This window comes from Ascaphus truei, chromosome 1 (assembly GCF_040206685.1).
Source record: "Ascaphus truei isolate aAscTru1 chromosome 1, aAscTru1.hap1, whole genome shotgun sequence".
Classification (NCBI taxonomy): domain Eukaryota; kingdom Metazoa; phylum Chordata; class Amphibia; order Anura; family Ascaphidae; genus Ascaphus; species Ascaphus truei.
Window position 1 is genome coordinate 81,180,609 of NC_134483.1, and position 17,569 is coordinate 81,198,177.

The following is a 17,569-nucleotide window of genomic DNA, read 5'->3' on the forward strand; positions in this document are numbered from 1 at the left end:
TCTCCAATCCTGAACTTGGCTACGCACACCGACGATCCGCAACTCTCCGCTCCTGAACCTGGCAAGTACCTTAACTATTCTACCATCCGTAATCCTGACCTGGCCTGAACGACTACTCTACACTCGAGGCGCGCCCACGTGGCTGTGGGTCAGTGTTACTCAATTCCCTGCCTCAGCACCGCGGTCACGCGTCGTTTGTCATGAGCTACGCATTACAGCAGCAGCAGCATTTTGAATGGATTGTAAAGGTGAGAAGTGTGAGGCCAGATAAAAGAATGTTACAGTAATCAATACGGGAAAGAACAAGAGCATGCATTAGTGTTTTAGTGTTAGTGAAACATAGGAAGGCTAATGTTATCAATGTTGTGAAGGAAGAAAAGGCAAGATTTAGTAACAATGTTTATATGTGGAAAGAAGGAAAGTGAAGCGTCAAATATTACCCCAAGGCAGCGTGCATGCGAAACTGGGTGAATGGTAGTGTTATTCACAGGGTACAATGGGGTATGGTTTGGGAGGGAGTATGAGGAGCTCTGTCTTAGCCATATTAAGCTTGAGGCGATGAAGGGCCATCCAAGTTGAGATTGCTGATGGGCACTCTAATTTTTGACTGGATTGCAGGTGTAAGGTCAGGTGTAGATAAATAGTTGTTTCATCAGCATACAGAGGATGGCTGAATCCAAAGGAGTCAAAGAGGTCACACAACAAGATTGTATATAGAGAGAATTGTAAGGAATAGTAAGGAATCTAAAACCTAGCCTTGAGTTACACCTAAAAAGTGTTCCATAGAGGTCGAGGAGGAGTTGGCATAAGAGACACAGAAGGAACAATGAGAGAAAGAGAGAGGGGTAAAAGGAGAGCCAGGAGAGGGCAGTGCCACAAATACCAAGTGGGTTAATTATGTGTAGCAGTAGAGGGTGGTCAGCAGTATCAAAATCTGAGGAGAGGTCGAGAAGATTCGGAATGGAGTCGTTTTCTTGAGATTTGGCAACTTGAAGGCCATTAGCTACCTCAGTGAGGGCGATTTCTGTTGAGTATGCTGTGCGGAAGTCCGATTGGAGAGGGTCAAGTAGGTTATGGGAGTTGAGAAAGTGCAGTATACGTAAAAAAAACCAATTTGTTCCAGAAGGTTAGAGACGAGGACAACAGGTTGATACTTGGAAGGGGAGGTAGGTTTAGGGTGTTATTCTTAGGTATAGGTCAAACAGTAGTTTGCTTAAAAATAGATAGTAAGAGTACTGGAACAAAGAGATCAGTTAAAGATCTTAGGATGGGAACCATGTTAGAAGCGAGAGTTTTCAGTGGATGGGAGGGAAGGGGGTCGAGGAGAAGAGCAACAGAGATACCGCTTCCTCTGTAATTGGATTGGAGTCAAAAAGTCACATAACTTCCTCTCTTGTGCTACCTGTCCATATACAACCTAGCATTCTGCTTATCCATTCAACCACCTGAGAAACCAGTCCCAAGAATTGCAACTTGTTTATTAGCATTCTACATGGAACAGTGTCAAATACCTTACTAACATTTAGATAAGCTACATTGACTGCTCCACCCTGATGATTATTACCTTAGTTACCGAATCAAAAAGTCAGTTACTGTCGTCGTGTTTGATTTGACCTCGCTGTGATTGACTAGTTTGCTTGGAAATGGTGTAGACCGGCTCCTTTATGTCATTGCAGCACAAAGACCAATGCTACTGGAATTTCCTTTCTTGACAACAGTATAATGATCTCTCTTTTATTTTAGGGAAGGAAAGTTTGGTCACGCCGCATGTTTTGGGCTGCAGCCGGGCTGCCTTCTCCATGATGGCAGCAGAATGATGTCCGCAGCAGCCATGGTGGCAAACTTCACCAAGCCTGTGGCAGGCCGTCCCTCCCTACTGCGGCACGATGAGGTGAAGACGTACTTCCACGAGTTTGGTCATGTTATGCACCACATATGTGCACAGGTCAGCAGACATATTTATTTTTGAGTTCAGCAAATGTATGTTTTTGTTTTTCTAAAGTAAGTATGTCAATATTAATAATGTGCACATGTAACAAGAGTCCACTGGAGTTGCACTTACACTTAAAATCCACTGTTACATCCTTAGTTTATCTATAAGCGATAGCTTTCGCACATTCAACATACTCAACAATACAAAAGAAGCCCATACAGGGATCTTATTTACTTCTTTTAAACACATTCATTGTAATTCCCGGCACAGATAGAGGATGGGACCGTGTTAGTCCATAGAGTAGACCAGTGGTGGATTTCCCATTAGGCCAAAATGTCGGCCCCCATTTACTTTTGCTGCCCTATCGGGCCTGATGGGAAGTCATTTTATCTGTTGCGGCCGCCTCCCTACTTCTCCTGAACCGCAGCGTCAAATGATGTCGCGTTACCATGGCAACGTGACGCCGTGCAACATCACGTTGGTAATTTGACACTGTGGTTCAGAAGGAGGAGGAAGGGGCCGGCAGGTAAGGAGGCTGCTGCAACAGCAGTGCCTAGGGACGTCGGATTTTGAAATCCGCCTCTGGAGTAGACAGAACAAAGGTACTGTAGAAGTGATGCCCTGAATAGCTAACTAGTGGTTAAAAAGAGTTCAAGTCTTCACTACCCTTCTTCAGGCCAGAAACAGACCTTAGGGGTCCTGAAAGCTTGCACTCTTTTTAACCACTGGTTAGCATTAAAAGTATCACTTCTCTCTCACTTTTGTTCTGTAATTAAACACATTATTTCATTTCTATATGTTTCTCCTTCCCATATGTATGGGTCATTTAGTTCAATCCTTTGGCCAAAACATTTCAAGCCTGCGGCCACGTCCAGGTAGATAGACCCTATCTGCAGGTCCTACACTACCTATTGTATGCTGTGTGCTTTGTATTTCTTCCACTGCAGAGAGAACAGAGGTAACAAAACACTATATATAGCCAACAGCGTGGGATGCGGGTCCTATGGGGTTATAATTAATAAGCACTGTATGTGCTATTATGTATGTACAGTATGTACAGGGCAGTTAAAACCGGTTATAAACCAGAAGTGCCCTTATAAATATAGTGAAGAAAGATCGAAAGTAAAAAAAAAATGAGATTTTTTTTTTATTCTTCCATGCATGTTGTTGCAGCAGCCGCAAATGTATCTCCACCTTTCCCCGGAGGGAAGAAATCTCTTAATAGATTACTCATTCACATGTGTGTACTAGGACCCACTGATTAAATAGAAGTGGGAAGGGTGATCCTAAACTAAGGAAGAGGGGCCATATGCCTCTCAAAATTGTTACCAATTTACATATACATATATACATATATATATACAGTGGTTGACAAATCACCAAAAAATCTACTCGCCACACAAAAAAAATCTACGCGCCACCTAGTACCAAACGTGGGCTGCTTGGGCCAATATTTACTCGCCCGGGGGTTAAATCCACTCGCCCGGGGCGAGCAAATGTATAGGTTTGTCGAACACTGTATATATATACATATATATATATATATATATATATATATTATTATGTGTGTATATATATTTGTTTGTTTGTGTCAATTGGAGTGCTACCGTACATGGCGATGAACCTCAAGATCACAACAATAGACTATATTTTTGTTTTTCTTGCACTTCATTTTTTTTAGATTCTTTTCACTATAATTATATGGGCAATCCTGTTTTTTAACCACTTAACTGCACTGTCGCTGATACATAGCACACACGGTGCTTCTGAATTTTAACCCCTTAGGTACCACATACATGTTACCCATCCCATGTTATTGGAGATATTATTGTTTTGTTTCCTCTTTTCTCTCTGCAGTGCAAGAAATACAAAAGACACAGTACAAAATTGGTAGAGTAGGACCTGCAGATAGGGTTATCGTCACAGGGTTGCAGGCTTGAAATGTTTTGGCCAAAGGATTGACCCATACTTATGAGAAGAAAAAAACGGTACTAATGAACTAAATAATTTATCATATTCAATGTAGCATTGGGGCTTCTATGTCTATTGTTGTGTACTTGAGGTCCCTCTCCCGAGCTAGCTAAAGGAGAGACTTTCTTTAGTGCTGCCAAAGTTGCACAGCAATTAATATTGAATACAATGTTTGCTAGCACTGCATGAAATATGTCAATAAGTACAATATATTTATTAAAAATAATGCTCCGAAACAGCAAGTGCGCCATGTAATATGACTGTATTTCGTATTACCTTTTCAAAATTCCCCAAAGTGCTCGTTTTAATTTAAATGAATTAACTGGCTTATATAAAAATGCTCTATTTATAATAAAAATGTATTAATATATTATACAAACGTAAAAAAAATCTACAGTAAGATATACTATGCATGTACCAATCATTATAAAATGCCAATTATTGCCAGTAATTTGCATCAGTTTGCAGACATGCAGTTTAAGGCTAGTGCACAGTTTATTAAGTGTCTCTGCTGTGTAACCAAACCAAATTCAACACATGGGGGCATCGGCTTCTAAATCTTCCTCTAGCAGTGCCGATGCATAGCAGTCATTTGTTGAGTTGAAAGAGAATGATCTTAGAAAACATTTGTCACCGGGATTGTAACGCTAGAGGGAGATCTTTGTTAGCCAGTGCAATAAACAAAACAGCTAAAAAACAACCAATACTGGATAGTAGTTATATGTATTGGATAAGTCGTATTTAAAGACTACAGCAGCACAAAGTGCTTGAAGGATAGACCTGACTGAGCCTGAAGTCTTGCATTTCTAAACACTAAACTGGGGGGTTCCCAGCTGGAAGAGCCCAGAAGATTTAGGACTGAGGGATGCTCAGAGTGATAGGTGGGAATGGTGTACAGTTACATAAACAGTGGGAAATACAGAAAGTGGCAACGAATAAGGAATAGAAAGACAGAGACAGGAGGGGAAAAAAAGAGAACGTAACAAGGAAAAAACAGGCTGTTTCCATACGTGAGTAAACCAATGAAATGTTCTAATAAGGGAAATATGTATTGTCTTAAATTGAAATTTCGGAGAGAAAATAACCCAATCTTAATTTTTTCTAATAGTAATTTTTTTCTGTTTTATCTTGAAAATTGAGGTCAGCAAACAAATATAATTTAGTTCACTTTCCTTTAATTCATTTGTGGTTTGGAAATGTGCTTTCCTATGCAATGGTGTCAGAGTACTGTAGGTGTTTAATGTGTGACAATGTTAATAGGGTATAGTACAGAAAAAAGGCCGTCTGATTTTATGTCCTGATAAGGTTCCAGTTGTGCCTTTGCCACCTTAGTAACTATAAAAGATGCAGGACGACGGGGGACCAGAACATAATTTAGAAAATAAGGGGTTGAGTCTTATGAACTGGCTTTTAAACAGGAAAGGAGATGCACCCCTTCAGTGCCAAACCACTTTGCAACACAATAGAAGAAGCATGAAAGACACATGCCACTTATACAGCATCATGATCCTAAGCGTGGTTGTAATTTGCTATTTGAGAAGTATTGCTATAATAAGGGGGTGGGTAGTGGTTTGTAAAGACAATACATTAAAGCTTAGTGATTCACGCTGCTATGTCAAGCACTTTAATAACCTATCTCCATTTTCCTTTTCATACCACATCATGGGGTGTAGGTGTATTGAGTCATCTGTTCAACGTCAACCATTTCAGTGCTGCGATGTCTACGGCATTAGGGCGCCATGGAGATTCCAGCACCAGGATCATGTGCTAGGACAGGGGAGCGCAAACTTTTGCAGCTGCGCCCCCCTGCCTTTCCTCCCCTGCTGCTCGCGCGCCCCCCCACCTTATCTTGATGTGATGTCACATGACCCCGCGGCGTCATTTGACGCCGTGTTGCCATGGAGACGAGTGACGCCGGCAGATTCAAGTTAAGTTTTTAGAGTTGTTAAGGCCTCACGCGATCCCCCGGCATTTAATTTAAATGCCTCGGGGAAGAGTGCGGGGCCTCTGCAACCACCCGCGCCCCCCAGACAAATTCAGCGCCCCCCACTTTGCGCACCTCTGTGCTAGGATATGCACTGATCACAGGTCTCTTACCCCTTCTCTCCCAAATGTTCATAATATAAGAAGCTGTCCCTCCTCTAACATGCTGTAATGCTTCCGCGGCTTTCTGAGATCCTCTGCCATGCTGCAGACATCCGGCATACATCTCTTGTGTCGTTTTCTAGAACAGCGGCAGAGCACTGAAATGGTTAATGCTTGTTTACACGGCGCTATCAATTTCCACATAACGAATATATGTTGTGTTTGCATATAATTAGCTTTGTGGATTGGCGTTAACCTCAGGGAGCATAACGGCCGTTACTTATTTTTATGTTTCATACATACATACATAGCCTAGTCCTCCGACTACTGTCTTCCTTTTTGGCCCTAACAGTATAAGTCCTGTTAGGTACAGGCACTGTGAGGGATAGGCTCTCTCATAATGGCACAGCTTGTTGCAGCCTAGATGCACTGTTACTGTATCCAGGGGCGGACTTAACAACAATCTGAGAGTTTCATCCTTGGGAGGATACTGGCTGGATCACATGCACAAAATGTGATGCCTGTCAGTATCAGACCTGAGCTGTTATGGGGCAGGGTTACAAGCCACTCCCCCGGGGTGCATAAGCTGACACTCTTCCAGAAGTCATGGTCTCTCTCCCCTCCCCTTGTGGAGTGGGAGCACCTTTCCCTTTATCCCATCAGGGGGGTAAAGGAATAGCTGAGGAGAAGCCTACCGGGCCTCAAGTCTGTGGGTGCTACTCCAGGGGAATATGCCTGATGTGAACATCCTATGCTGAATAAATACCCAGTTGAACTATACTGTGTGGCTATATGTCTGGGCCAATATTTGAGTTGCTAGTGGGGACCATCCTGGCTGCTCCAGGATCCTCACCGGCTGGAGGCGCTGCACCATGGAAGTGCAACTGCAAGAACCTGTCCTGTCTCCCCATACCACCGAGGAGTTCTCAAGGCCTCCTGTTACACCTCACAGATATGCACCACACTCAGAATACATCAGTAGTGGCACTATCTCCCCAAGGGTGGGGGAAAGGGGGCTACACATACATAAAGGGATCCAACAAAGTACAAGAGGGAAGCACATCTCCGAGAAAGAGGAGTGGTAGCAAGAGGTCATGCTCTGAAGCTGGGATGGCAGGCTAAGGCCGCAGATATAGTAGGTGCGTGGCGGAGCGCGTGGCGTTTCGTGCACTTACCCAGAGGCGATCAGTGGCCTTTGGGATTGTGAGGGGTGACGCGACAGGCAGGCGTGCCCGTGACGTCACGTGAGTGGTTCGCCCTCATTGGATGAACCACTCACGTGACCTGGCCGTCACGCGACAAAATAAAATAAAAATTGTCGTCTGAAACGTGCGTTGTCACGCACTCTATGGCCTGCCTCATAGAGGTACGGCCTTTTGTTGATCACGCGGAGTATGGACGTGGCAAAAGGGGCAATGTGAGGAAGTACTTCTTCATGGAAAAGGGGGTGGATTCGTGGAATTGCCTCTCAACCGAGGTGGTAGGGGCTAATACAGGAAGGGAATTCAGCTATGCTTGGGATAGGCATAAGGTTATCCTAAATAGGAAGGAAAGCCAAGGATCAAATAGGGTCTGAGGTTTTACAGCAGCTAGGAAAATGGGCAGAAAATAGGTGGGCCAAGTACAGTAGTTCTTATCTGCCATCAGATTCTGTGTTTCTATTGCAAGGCAGTCGCCGTGTTATTCCTGTCGCAATAGTGGAAAATAATGACTGTAAGCTCTTTAGTATTAGGTGATTCCTTTTTTATTTGGATTAACCATTCTAATTTTAGGACAAGCTGTTTGGCGTTCCGCTCACTACCTCGCGTTCCATAAGATAACAATCTGAGGCCAGATGAGGTAAAAGTAGTTGGAATGGCAGAGGAATGGTAAATAAACAGACCGGGCAATAAATGGATGAAAAGGATAGTGTAGGGAGAACCAAGTACAGTATCTAGCAGCAGCAGCAGCAGCAGAGTTAGAGTTTCAGACAGAGAAAATATATATACACATTTCTGGTAGTATGTTAAAAAAAAAACAGATGAGTATTCAAATGAGTGTGGTGTGTGTGTGGTGTGTGTGTGGTGTGTGTGTGGTGTGTGTCAAAGCGCATTATCATTTTAAGTTTAAATGTTTTCCATTCTTGCGTGCTTTTAAAAACACCCAAGGACGAAAATTGATAATACTTCAAAGATTGTAGCATCCAGATTTGCCTTAAGACTTGTGGTTGGAACACGAATGGTACGGTGCAACATGTTTGAGTGTAATGGGGGCACAGTACTTTGTCAGTAGACCGTGATGCAATTGAACTGTTTGTACGATTTAAGAGTTGTTGAAACTATCCAATATCAGACTAAATTCAAAGAGAAAATATAATGCGCTCACTAATTTGGTGTAAGGATCTGGATATTGTATCGTTTTCCTAACTTTTTTAAGGGTCCCAGCAGCACACAGTTAGTCTCTAGTAACAACGGTCTGCCTTTTATCAGATTGCTCACGACAAACACATGTCCGTGCCTCCCCAACAGAATGTGGCCTGGAGTATTATGAAGAACGAGTGTTCATCCCTGTTTAGTGGTTGCTTGTTTGTTAATAATAAATAGAATTGTTGATTGAAGAATTATTGTAATCATTTAAGAGCAATTCGTGCTTCTTTTTTTAGGACTGTTTTTAACATAGGATGAAAGCATAGGGTCTCCGGAGCTGAACACCATTCATTTTAAGCTTTCGGGGATCCCCTGCTCCCCAAGATACAGACCTCCAAAGGGGGTGCCATTATCTTCGCACAGTTTAAAGCTGCCGCGTCACGCAGGCCAATAGTAAGCCGAAACTGATGACGTCACGGCTTCTTATTGGCCTGCAGGTTGCAGGAGCTTTGAAACGCCGGAACTACGTGAACCGTACGAGCGGAGTGGCTACCGGAACCCGCTATAGAGGTAAGTAACTCCAGACGCAGGGGGTCCCCAGAGCTGAACATAATGGGGTCAATCCTATGTAAAAAACAAAAATTGCAACAAATAAAATCGCCAGCTGGGATTGCCACTTTCATTTGTACGATATAGATAACCCTTAAACTAAAAGAATAATAAATGAATATTATTATAGTATGCACTGTATATAACAAACATTTCACTCCTAAAAATGTAAAGATAAATACCTTACCAAGAGCATTAATCCTCTCAGTATACAGGGTGTCCCCGGAGCTGAAATGGTGGGGGGGGGGGGGGGGAAGCAGGCCAAAGAATAAACAAGCAGGAGGAACCCCTTCTTTAACAATAAAAGAAAAAGGTGAATTATTGCCTGAAAGAAACAATTCTGCCTATAATGTATTAATTTGACCTGAAACGGTATATACAAACACACACACACCCTGGATGTATTTCAACCATAAAACAAATAACATAAGGTGTAAGGAGCAAAAGAAAGCAGGCACCTCACCTTTTCTCTTATGCCAGGTGCATCCTGGTACAAAACATTTTTTTTTTCTGGGTCAAAATTCAATTTCACTCAGCAGCTCTTAACTCCGCACCTAGGAGCTTTCAAACTGGGAAACTCCTTTTCTATTTTTTTGCTTGCAGCTGCAACACATTTAATTGGCTTGTGGATGACATTTCCGAGTTTATTCACACTAACTAAAAATGAAGGCAGAATTTAACGTATTCTTCTTAGTGGAGGCGCACCCAAAAAGACAAAACGCTAAAAACAAACAAACATATATAGTGTAGAGGTAAAACCAATTCTTGGCACAACTCGTGCTCTGCACTCTATGCACTCACATATTTGTGGTTTTTCAAGCCTTGCACAGAAAGGTGGGATCTTCCTGGGATATGCCATGTGATGTGTATATATAAAGTGATAACGCATATAGTGTCATATTTGTAATACATGAAGTTTTTTTTTTTAAGAATCAGATTTTACACTCACAAATACATTCCCAGCCCCTGCACTTCCGGTTGGTTTCAGCGGTTGTTGTTCTTATGGCATGAGGGTGCAACTACTCAGGTAGTTATATATATTTATATCGACACACACAGATCATATAAAAAACAACCCTCCCCAATACATATAAAAAATACCCCAACCCATATAAAAATTCCCCCAAGCCCCCCAATACATATAAAAAAGACCCCCACCCCCCATACATATAAAAAAGACCCCCACCCCCCATACATATTAAAAAGACCCCACCTCCCCAATACATATTTTAAAAAAGCCCCCCCCCAATACATATTAAAAATACCCCCGCAATACTTATAAAAAAAAGACTTACCATGTGGATTATCAGGCCGGGTCCAGTGGATGTGGGGGCCGGTGGCCGGCACTGCAAGTTGGGCTCGACCTCTAGCCAGGCCCGGCTGCCGGTGATCTCGTGGCTGGACCCTGACTCTCCCCTCAGCAGGAGCCCGCATGCCTCTATCCCTCTGTTCCACGTCGAGCTTCCAACAGGCCTCCCTCTCATGTCATCGCGCGCTGGAAGCAGAGAGCGCTGATGTCAGTGCGCTTGTGGCGCGTTGACGTCAGAGAGGCCCATCTGCGTGGGACAGATGGATAGTCATGCAGGCTGCTGCTAATGGAGAGCTGTGGCCTGGCCGTGGGAGGACCGGCAGACGGGCCTCGCCAGAGGTCGGGCCCAACTTGCTGTGCCGGGCGACCAGGCCCCCCGACTCACCGGACCTGGGACGCCAACCCCAGCAGACACACCCTGCTGGTGGCCCTGGTGGTCTTGCCTACATATTGATGTCCACATGGACATTCCAGGAGATGAAAACTGGTTTAAACCTCAGAACAACTATGTTATGTTAAAAACTTCACCAGTATGGTTTGATTTTAATTGTTCGGTTTTGTAAGATCAGAATTTGCATGCCTTACAGTGGTTGCATCCAAAGAAACCACTAGGTTACTGTTGAAACCATAAATTATCCCCATTACATTTATTCTTTTTTTCTTACAGGACTGGGAAGTAGATGACGTTTTACACTAATTCGTAGACATAAAATTATTTTGAGGCTGTTTGGGTCAGAAGTCCTTCATGATGTTATCTTGTCTCTATATCTCCCAGTGTGTATTCATAATCTCTTGTATCTTCCTAAAATTGCTACTGGCAGCAAAACTCAGCGCAGGGGAACTCTCCCTACGTTCATGTAAAAAAAAGGAATGCATATACATAGTGCAGACATAGTGCATAGTGCAGAATGCCAAAACTCAAAGAGGAAAGAACTATCAAATGCACACTCACGTGGTGGTAGAAAATAGCAGGCATGTATAGATATGATTGATCGGGAACGTAGTGTAGTGGGTGATTGCGGCTGGATCTCCCCAGAGTTCAAGAGAAGAAAAAGTAGACATGGTACAGATCAATGTTATAAAACGCACAATAGAGCAGTGAGCGCCAACAACTCATATGCTCCCAATGAATAAAAGGCAATTTGACCACTCTGAGTCCTGCGGCCAAGCCGTCCCGGACACTCTATCAGACAACCAGTCACTAACGGGTTAAAGGCTTTGCCTTCTGTAGCTACGTCTTACTGGTCCACAGCTGTGTTGGTAGTCGGTGGTCAGAAAGGCAGGCAGGGAGTGCACTGCTGGTCCCTCGGTCACAAGAGGAGTGCTGACCGGCAGCGGGTGTCCTCCAAAGATTACATCGGCTTCTCCTCCGATACTCTGAAATGCCGGTCCGGCAGGGGGAGCTCAGAGCGCGGGGTTACGGCAGCAGATTCAAACTTGCAGCTTCCAGGAACGGCAGTGGGTACTATGCAGCATGTGGCACAAGCAGGAGAAATGAACACCTTGCGCTTTTCACTCTAGATTACTGTGAGCTTCCTCAGAGGTGTATGGATATCTCCAGGTACATTGATCCAGGTGTATACACGTATACAGGCTAATTAACACACGAGAGGCACAAAATGGCCCTTATTTGCAATATTATTCCTTGATTTATACAGTACCTTCACTCTGGAATCATAGATGAACTATAAGCTCAATGTATTAAAAAAAAAAAAAAATTATCATGAAGCATATGCATATTTGGGAAGATGTGTTGCTGCTTAATTCTTAAGGAGTATTTTATATTGTACAACCAAAATTAACCCCAAACTACAACAGAAAGAAGACACTGACGGATATAATTATATAGGCTTTATTTAACGTGTGAGGATCCTTGTTATTAATATTATATATAAATAGAAAATTTACATTTTATCCAATGAATAATGTTAAGTTGCCAATTGTAGAGTGTCAATTAACTTAAAGTGGCCTGTGTGCCATATTTATCTTAATGTGTTCAACCTATTATTATTTCTGGAAAATATTTGCTGTGTTTTAGGTGTGGTTTTAAAGGGTCACTGTCATAAGCTATAAAAAATAATAATTCATAGCACAGGTGCTAGCATAAAAGATTGTGGACATTTTTCATTTCATACTGCTTTTAAAGCTGAAATTGCTGTTTACATAATACTGTATTGCATGATATCACACAGACCAAAGAGTCTTGTCTCCTTATAAAGTTCAACGTTCTGTTGTCCGTATTGGTTCTCCAAAAATCTGGATGTGTTACTGCTTGTGATACCTCTTTATAGACTAACAAAGAGTTGATATTGTAGGGCACAGTGCTTTTGAAACCTCACAGTTCTGGTCTTCAAAGTCATCTTCTAGTAAAACTGCCCAGCGGCCGGATGACCTAATTCTTAGTCAACTTCTGGGTGATCTCATGAGTAGTGTCAATTGTGGCTCATAGGAGAAGATAATTAAGGTCCAATTACTCATTTCTAAATCACTGGGTAGTGTATTTGTTCTCCTGAGTTCATCACAAAAGCTATAATAAACTCTTCCCTGTGAGTGATAAGTTACCAAGTCTCCGGTGTCTCATCTAAAATAAAGCACTACTGTAGGATTTTAACTTGAAGTATATAATCAGTATGAAAATGCAAAAACACCGGCTATTTGTAAAGAAAAACACAGACAGAACAAGTGGGTGTGCTTTTTTAATGATATTTCTGAAAATCATACATTCAGGATCCCTTTATACAAGCAGTGACTATCGGGCAGGTTTAATGAAGTACCAAATAGCAGTGACTCAGCTTTGTAACATATTACAATGCACTTCTTAGGCCGCGCTTATAGTGACGAAAACAAATGCATTGTCGCAGCCGCATGCGCTTATAGTAAGCGTGACAGCGACGTGGCAACGCGATTTGTGGTAGCTGTAATTATTTGATTTTTCATGGACTGTCGCCTCGTGACAGGCCCCTGGACCAATCAGGAGCCTGGTCGCAACTTTCGCTTGCGGCGACGTGTAACGTCACGCGTCGCATCGCCGGCACTATAGGCGCGGCCTTACATAGAGTTGACTTTCATTTTGAGAGAGCATTGTAGATTAAGGAGTCTAAACAAATATCTTTGATTGATCCTTTTACCGTTTATTTGTAGACAAAGTTTGCCAGATTCAGTGGCACAAATGTTGAAACAGACTTTGTTGAGGTGCCCTCTCAAATGCTTGAGAATTGGGTCTGGGAAAAAGAGGCTCTACAGAGAATGTCAAGACATTACAAAGACGGCAGTCCCATCCCAGGGGAACTCCTTGATAAACTGATTGAGACAAGACTCGCCAATACAGGTAATCACACATTTATAAATATATTTATCAATAGGAAAAAAAAATTGGAGCCTCATTCTCTTAACCCCTTGTTTGCCATTGCCACCCGTAATAACTTCAGTTGCACGAGATACCAGCACCACACACCGGGGCCTGTAACTCGGGAAGCAGGGGGTCCTAAAATGAATGCGGTTCAGCTCCAGCAGACCCCCCTACTACAATACTATGTCATTAAAATAAAAACTTTGCGATCACCTGTTAGAACTGCACAGAGAGAGGGACCGATTCTGTCTGCTCTCACTGCACATTTCTTCCAGACTGGTGCAGCCCGATAGGATTAACACAGCAGGATTTCCATTCAGAAGCAGGGACCCCCGCCGTGTTAATCCTGGTGGAAAATTCTCCCCTGCTCTGTACTTGGCTGTGATCGGGGCGCACTTGGTCTGCGGTTCACCCGCTCAATTATGGGGCAGGGTGACAATAGATCTGACTGCATCTGTAAGTATTCATAGCATATTTCATACTTTCCAAATGGTTTAAATAGTAATGCATGGAATGCCCCATAGTAATAAGTCCTCTCTTTGCATTTTATCATTTTTTGCTCTGTTATCCTTTGGGGTTTAAAGCTAATCTGTTCCTCTGCTTTTTTCAAATAAAGATTTTGTAAGTATGCAATGCATATAGTGTTTATATAAATACACACGTATACTGTATGTATATATTTGTTTCGCAGTGTTGCCTTGGACTAGCCTTTCTATGCTGTCTTTCATTTCTGTGATGTTACACCCCAGAAATCTGCCTGTATATTAATTGTGTCCGGAGCGGCATAAAATGGCAGGTTTCTTTTTGTCCGATAGGAAGCATTGGATTTGTGTATAATATATTACTTCTAAGGGAAAATACAACACTAGAAACTGAATATTTACAAGAGTGCATTGATCTCCAGCGTTTATCGAAATACCTTTTTGGAAAGTCGTTCAATAGTGATCTTGTATCTGTCAGGTCTCTTGACTCTTCGCCAAATTGTTCTGAGCAAGCTCGATCAGTCTCTTCACACAAAGTCATCTGCTGACACAGCCGCTGAATATGCCAAGTACTCTGAGGAGATTCTGGGAATATCTGCTACCCCAGGTATGCCCTTCAGTTCTTGTACTGCACCAGACACCTGTGATGTAAATAACTGGAATGTTGCCCCAATATGATAAGTAGAATGTGTATAATATTTTTAGTTTTTGCATCCACTGTAAACCATATTTTTTGACATACAGTACACACTAACATTTTTCTATTCCATTTTAATGATGGAAGCAGAGAAACTTTTAGACAGTCTTAGTGGTTCCAGGCTTATTTTATTCCAGTCAAACTAATACATGATTTCTACTGATTAATTTTCTATTTATTAAAGTATAACACCGCAACATTATCATATTAATAATGAATTGAGGATAAAAAATAAAAAACAACATTTCTCAGGTAATATTAGACAGATAATGCACAATTATTGTACATGGCAAAAAGTCAATTCTGAATAAGCAACAGCAAAATGATGGTTGATCAGAGGGTAGGAGGAGCAAGGTTCAAGGTGAAGGTCTAGAGAAGAAAACAAAACTTGTATCAATATTCATTACTATAATATATAATGTCCTAAAATGACTTGTGAAGAGTAAGTTTCTATGCAAGCTAAGGCCGCGCTTATAGTGACGGTGATGCGACGTCGCCCGAAAACAAATGCATTGTCGCTGCCGCGTGCGCTTATAGTAAGCGCGACGTGGCGACTATTTTTGGAAGCCGGGTATATTTGATTTTTCTGGGGCTGTCGCCTCATGTGACAGCCCCCTGAACCAATCAATGCCCTGGTCGCCCGCTATGCCGCCGCAAGGCGAAATACAACTTTTGCTAGGGTCGCGGGTCGCCGTCGCGGGCACTATACGCGCAGCCTAAGGTGCACAATGACATTTCAACATATACTTCTTTTTGTGTGTTTACACATTTCAACATATGATAAGCTCTTCATTAGATCCCTAACATGGAGAAATGCACAACGGGAAATCTGGATTTGTAATTAAAATATCGTTCTATGGCAAACAAACACTTTGAAACGAACATACCGGTAACACATAACAGAGGCTCTCATTAGTCATGTGGCTGACTCTTCTAGTGCAGAACAAGTAACACTAGGTAATGTGCTCAAATACACCTTCAATTTGTTGAAGGAAGCAGAATTTCGACTCTCCTGTGAACTGCTGACATGAAGCTTCGGGGTAAATTCTTGTTAACCCCTTACTGTTTTACTTTTTGCATATTACCTAATTCCATACAAATGTCTAATAGGAAGTATAGGTACATTAGAAACGTGTTGATGCCATTTGGCTATTAATAAATTGTTTTCTGTGATACGTAGGTACAAACATGCCGGCTACTTTTGGCCATCTGGCTGGGGGATATGATGGTCAGTATTATGGTTACTTGTGGAGTGAGGTGTTCTCCATGGATATCTTCTATAGCTGTTTCAAACAGGAAGGCATAATGAACCCAAAGGTAGGATATATTGCTCTGCAGTAAACAGTAATTTATTTCACTTTTATAGACCCTAATTCAACACTGAAGCTGCTTCCTTGTACTGCAGAAGACTACGGCGCTATTCATATGAATGAATCTAAAGTCTTCTTCATCACAGGGAAGCATCCAATTATATCCTATAAACATGTAATACTGTCCTGACCTTTAAATAAGTCAATGACTTATGTGTTTATATACATACTGTACACACATTTTCAGTACGGCTTTGCTGATTATAGCTACGGGTTGACCATGTAGTTCATTAATTGGGGCAGTGTTACATTTGGAACTGTAGTTCTCTGTGTGCTGCTCACCCAATGTGACCAACACATAAACTAACATGTAAAACTGTTTTCCCAGTGCTCCTTCATAGCAAAACCCCACATTTCCATCAATCCCCGGTTAGGTTCTCGTTTGGTACATTTTGACAGATTTATATATTTTATCATTCTGATCTTCTGTGCACGTCCATGACTAACTTTGCAGAAGTGTTCAGTGGTTACCATGTCGGTTATCGTTTTGAAAAAATGATGTATCTAGCCTCAACTGCAGGGGTGAGCAAACTTTTCACTCTGCACCCCCCCCCCTGCCTGCTCTCCCCCTCTGCTCGCGTCCCCTCCCCCCCCCCCCTTACCTGGTGTCCGGTGTCTTCTGACGTCATGTGACCCCTACGTGATGCCTCCCCCTCCACCCCCCAGACAGTCGCTCGCCCCCCCAGTTTGCGCACCCCTGCTCTACTGTATATTCTAAAGGCTCCGGGATAAGTGATATTTGTTCCATCAAAAATAAAAAATAAACTTATAAACAAAAAGGTAATACACAGTTTAATAGAAGAAAAAATACAAAAATCAATAAACTAATTGCCGACAGTAAATAAAAATGTTAAAATATTAATAAATATTTGTGCACTGTCTGTACTCAAACATTGACTGATTTAAAATGAACAAAAAGATTTTAAAAGATAATTAAAGATACTCCACGGGTCTCCCTGAAACGAGCCATAAGTTTGGAAATGCAAAGTATTGACCCTTCTTCCCTCTTTGGGTTTATCACCAAACTGTATAAATATTGTAGCAACACTTGTGTAAAATCCTTTGATGAACGATATAAAACTATTTCACAACATATAAAGCTATGATTGAGACAGTTGCTTATTCGGTAAAGTGTGTTTGTGCTTGTTGACGTGAATGGGCTTGTCCATGCGATAGGGAAGAATCAGCTCAGCACAGTTACTGTTATGTTTGTCAGCTGGATCTTCAGTGCTGCTATTTCTATTGTCTTATCTCCTGCTGTAAGCATACACTGATATATTCACTGCATGCATATTGGTACTTTGCAGATGTAAGTAAAATGCATCAACTATGCTAAATCCTTATTGCAGAAACAAACAGCAGTGTGATGCTCTGTGGTAGTATAGAAGAGCACCACTATTCTTTGTCAAAGAACCTACA

At 42.2% G+C, this 17,569-nt stretch overlaps 1 protein-coding gene across 6 annotated transcripts in view; it reads left to right on the forward strand.

Annotated features, from left to right (window-relative positions):
* NLN (neurolysin) overlaps positions 1 to 17,569 on the forward strand; it is a 61,241-nt gene that overhangs the window by 42,100 nt on the left and 1,572 nt on the right. For 5 of the 6 annotated variants that reach the window (XM_075590225.1, XM_075590254.1, XM_075590262.1 and 2 more), the window contains 4 exons: positions 1,744 to 1,945; positions 13,394 to 13,580; positions 14,562 to 14,690; positions 15,961 to 16,097. In XM_075590225.1, the coding sequence (XP_075446340.1) occupies positions 1,744 to 1,945; positions 13,394 to 13,580; positions 14,562 to 14,690; positions 15,961 to 16,097 (655 nt within the window). Of the gene's footprint in view, positions 1 to 1,743; positions 1,946 to 3,790; positions 3,922 to 13,393; positions 13,581 to 14,561; positions 14,691 to 15,960; positions 16,098 to 17,569 lie in introns of those variants that run through there. The other variant, XR_012799863.1, reaches the window with a different exon arrangement.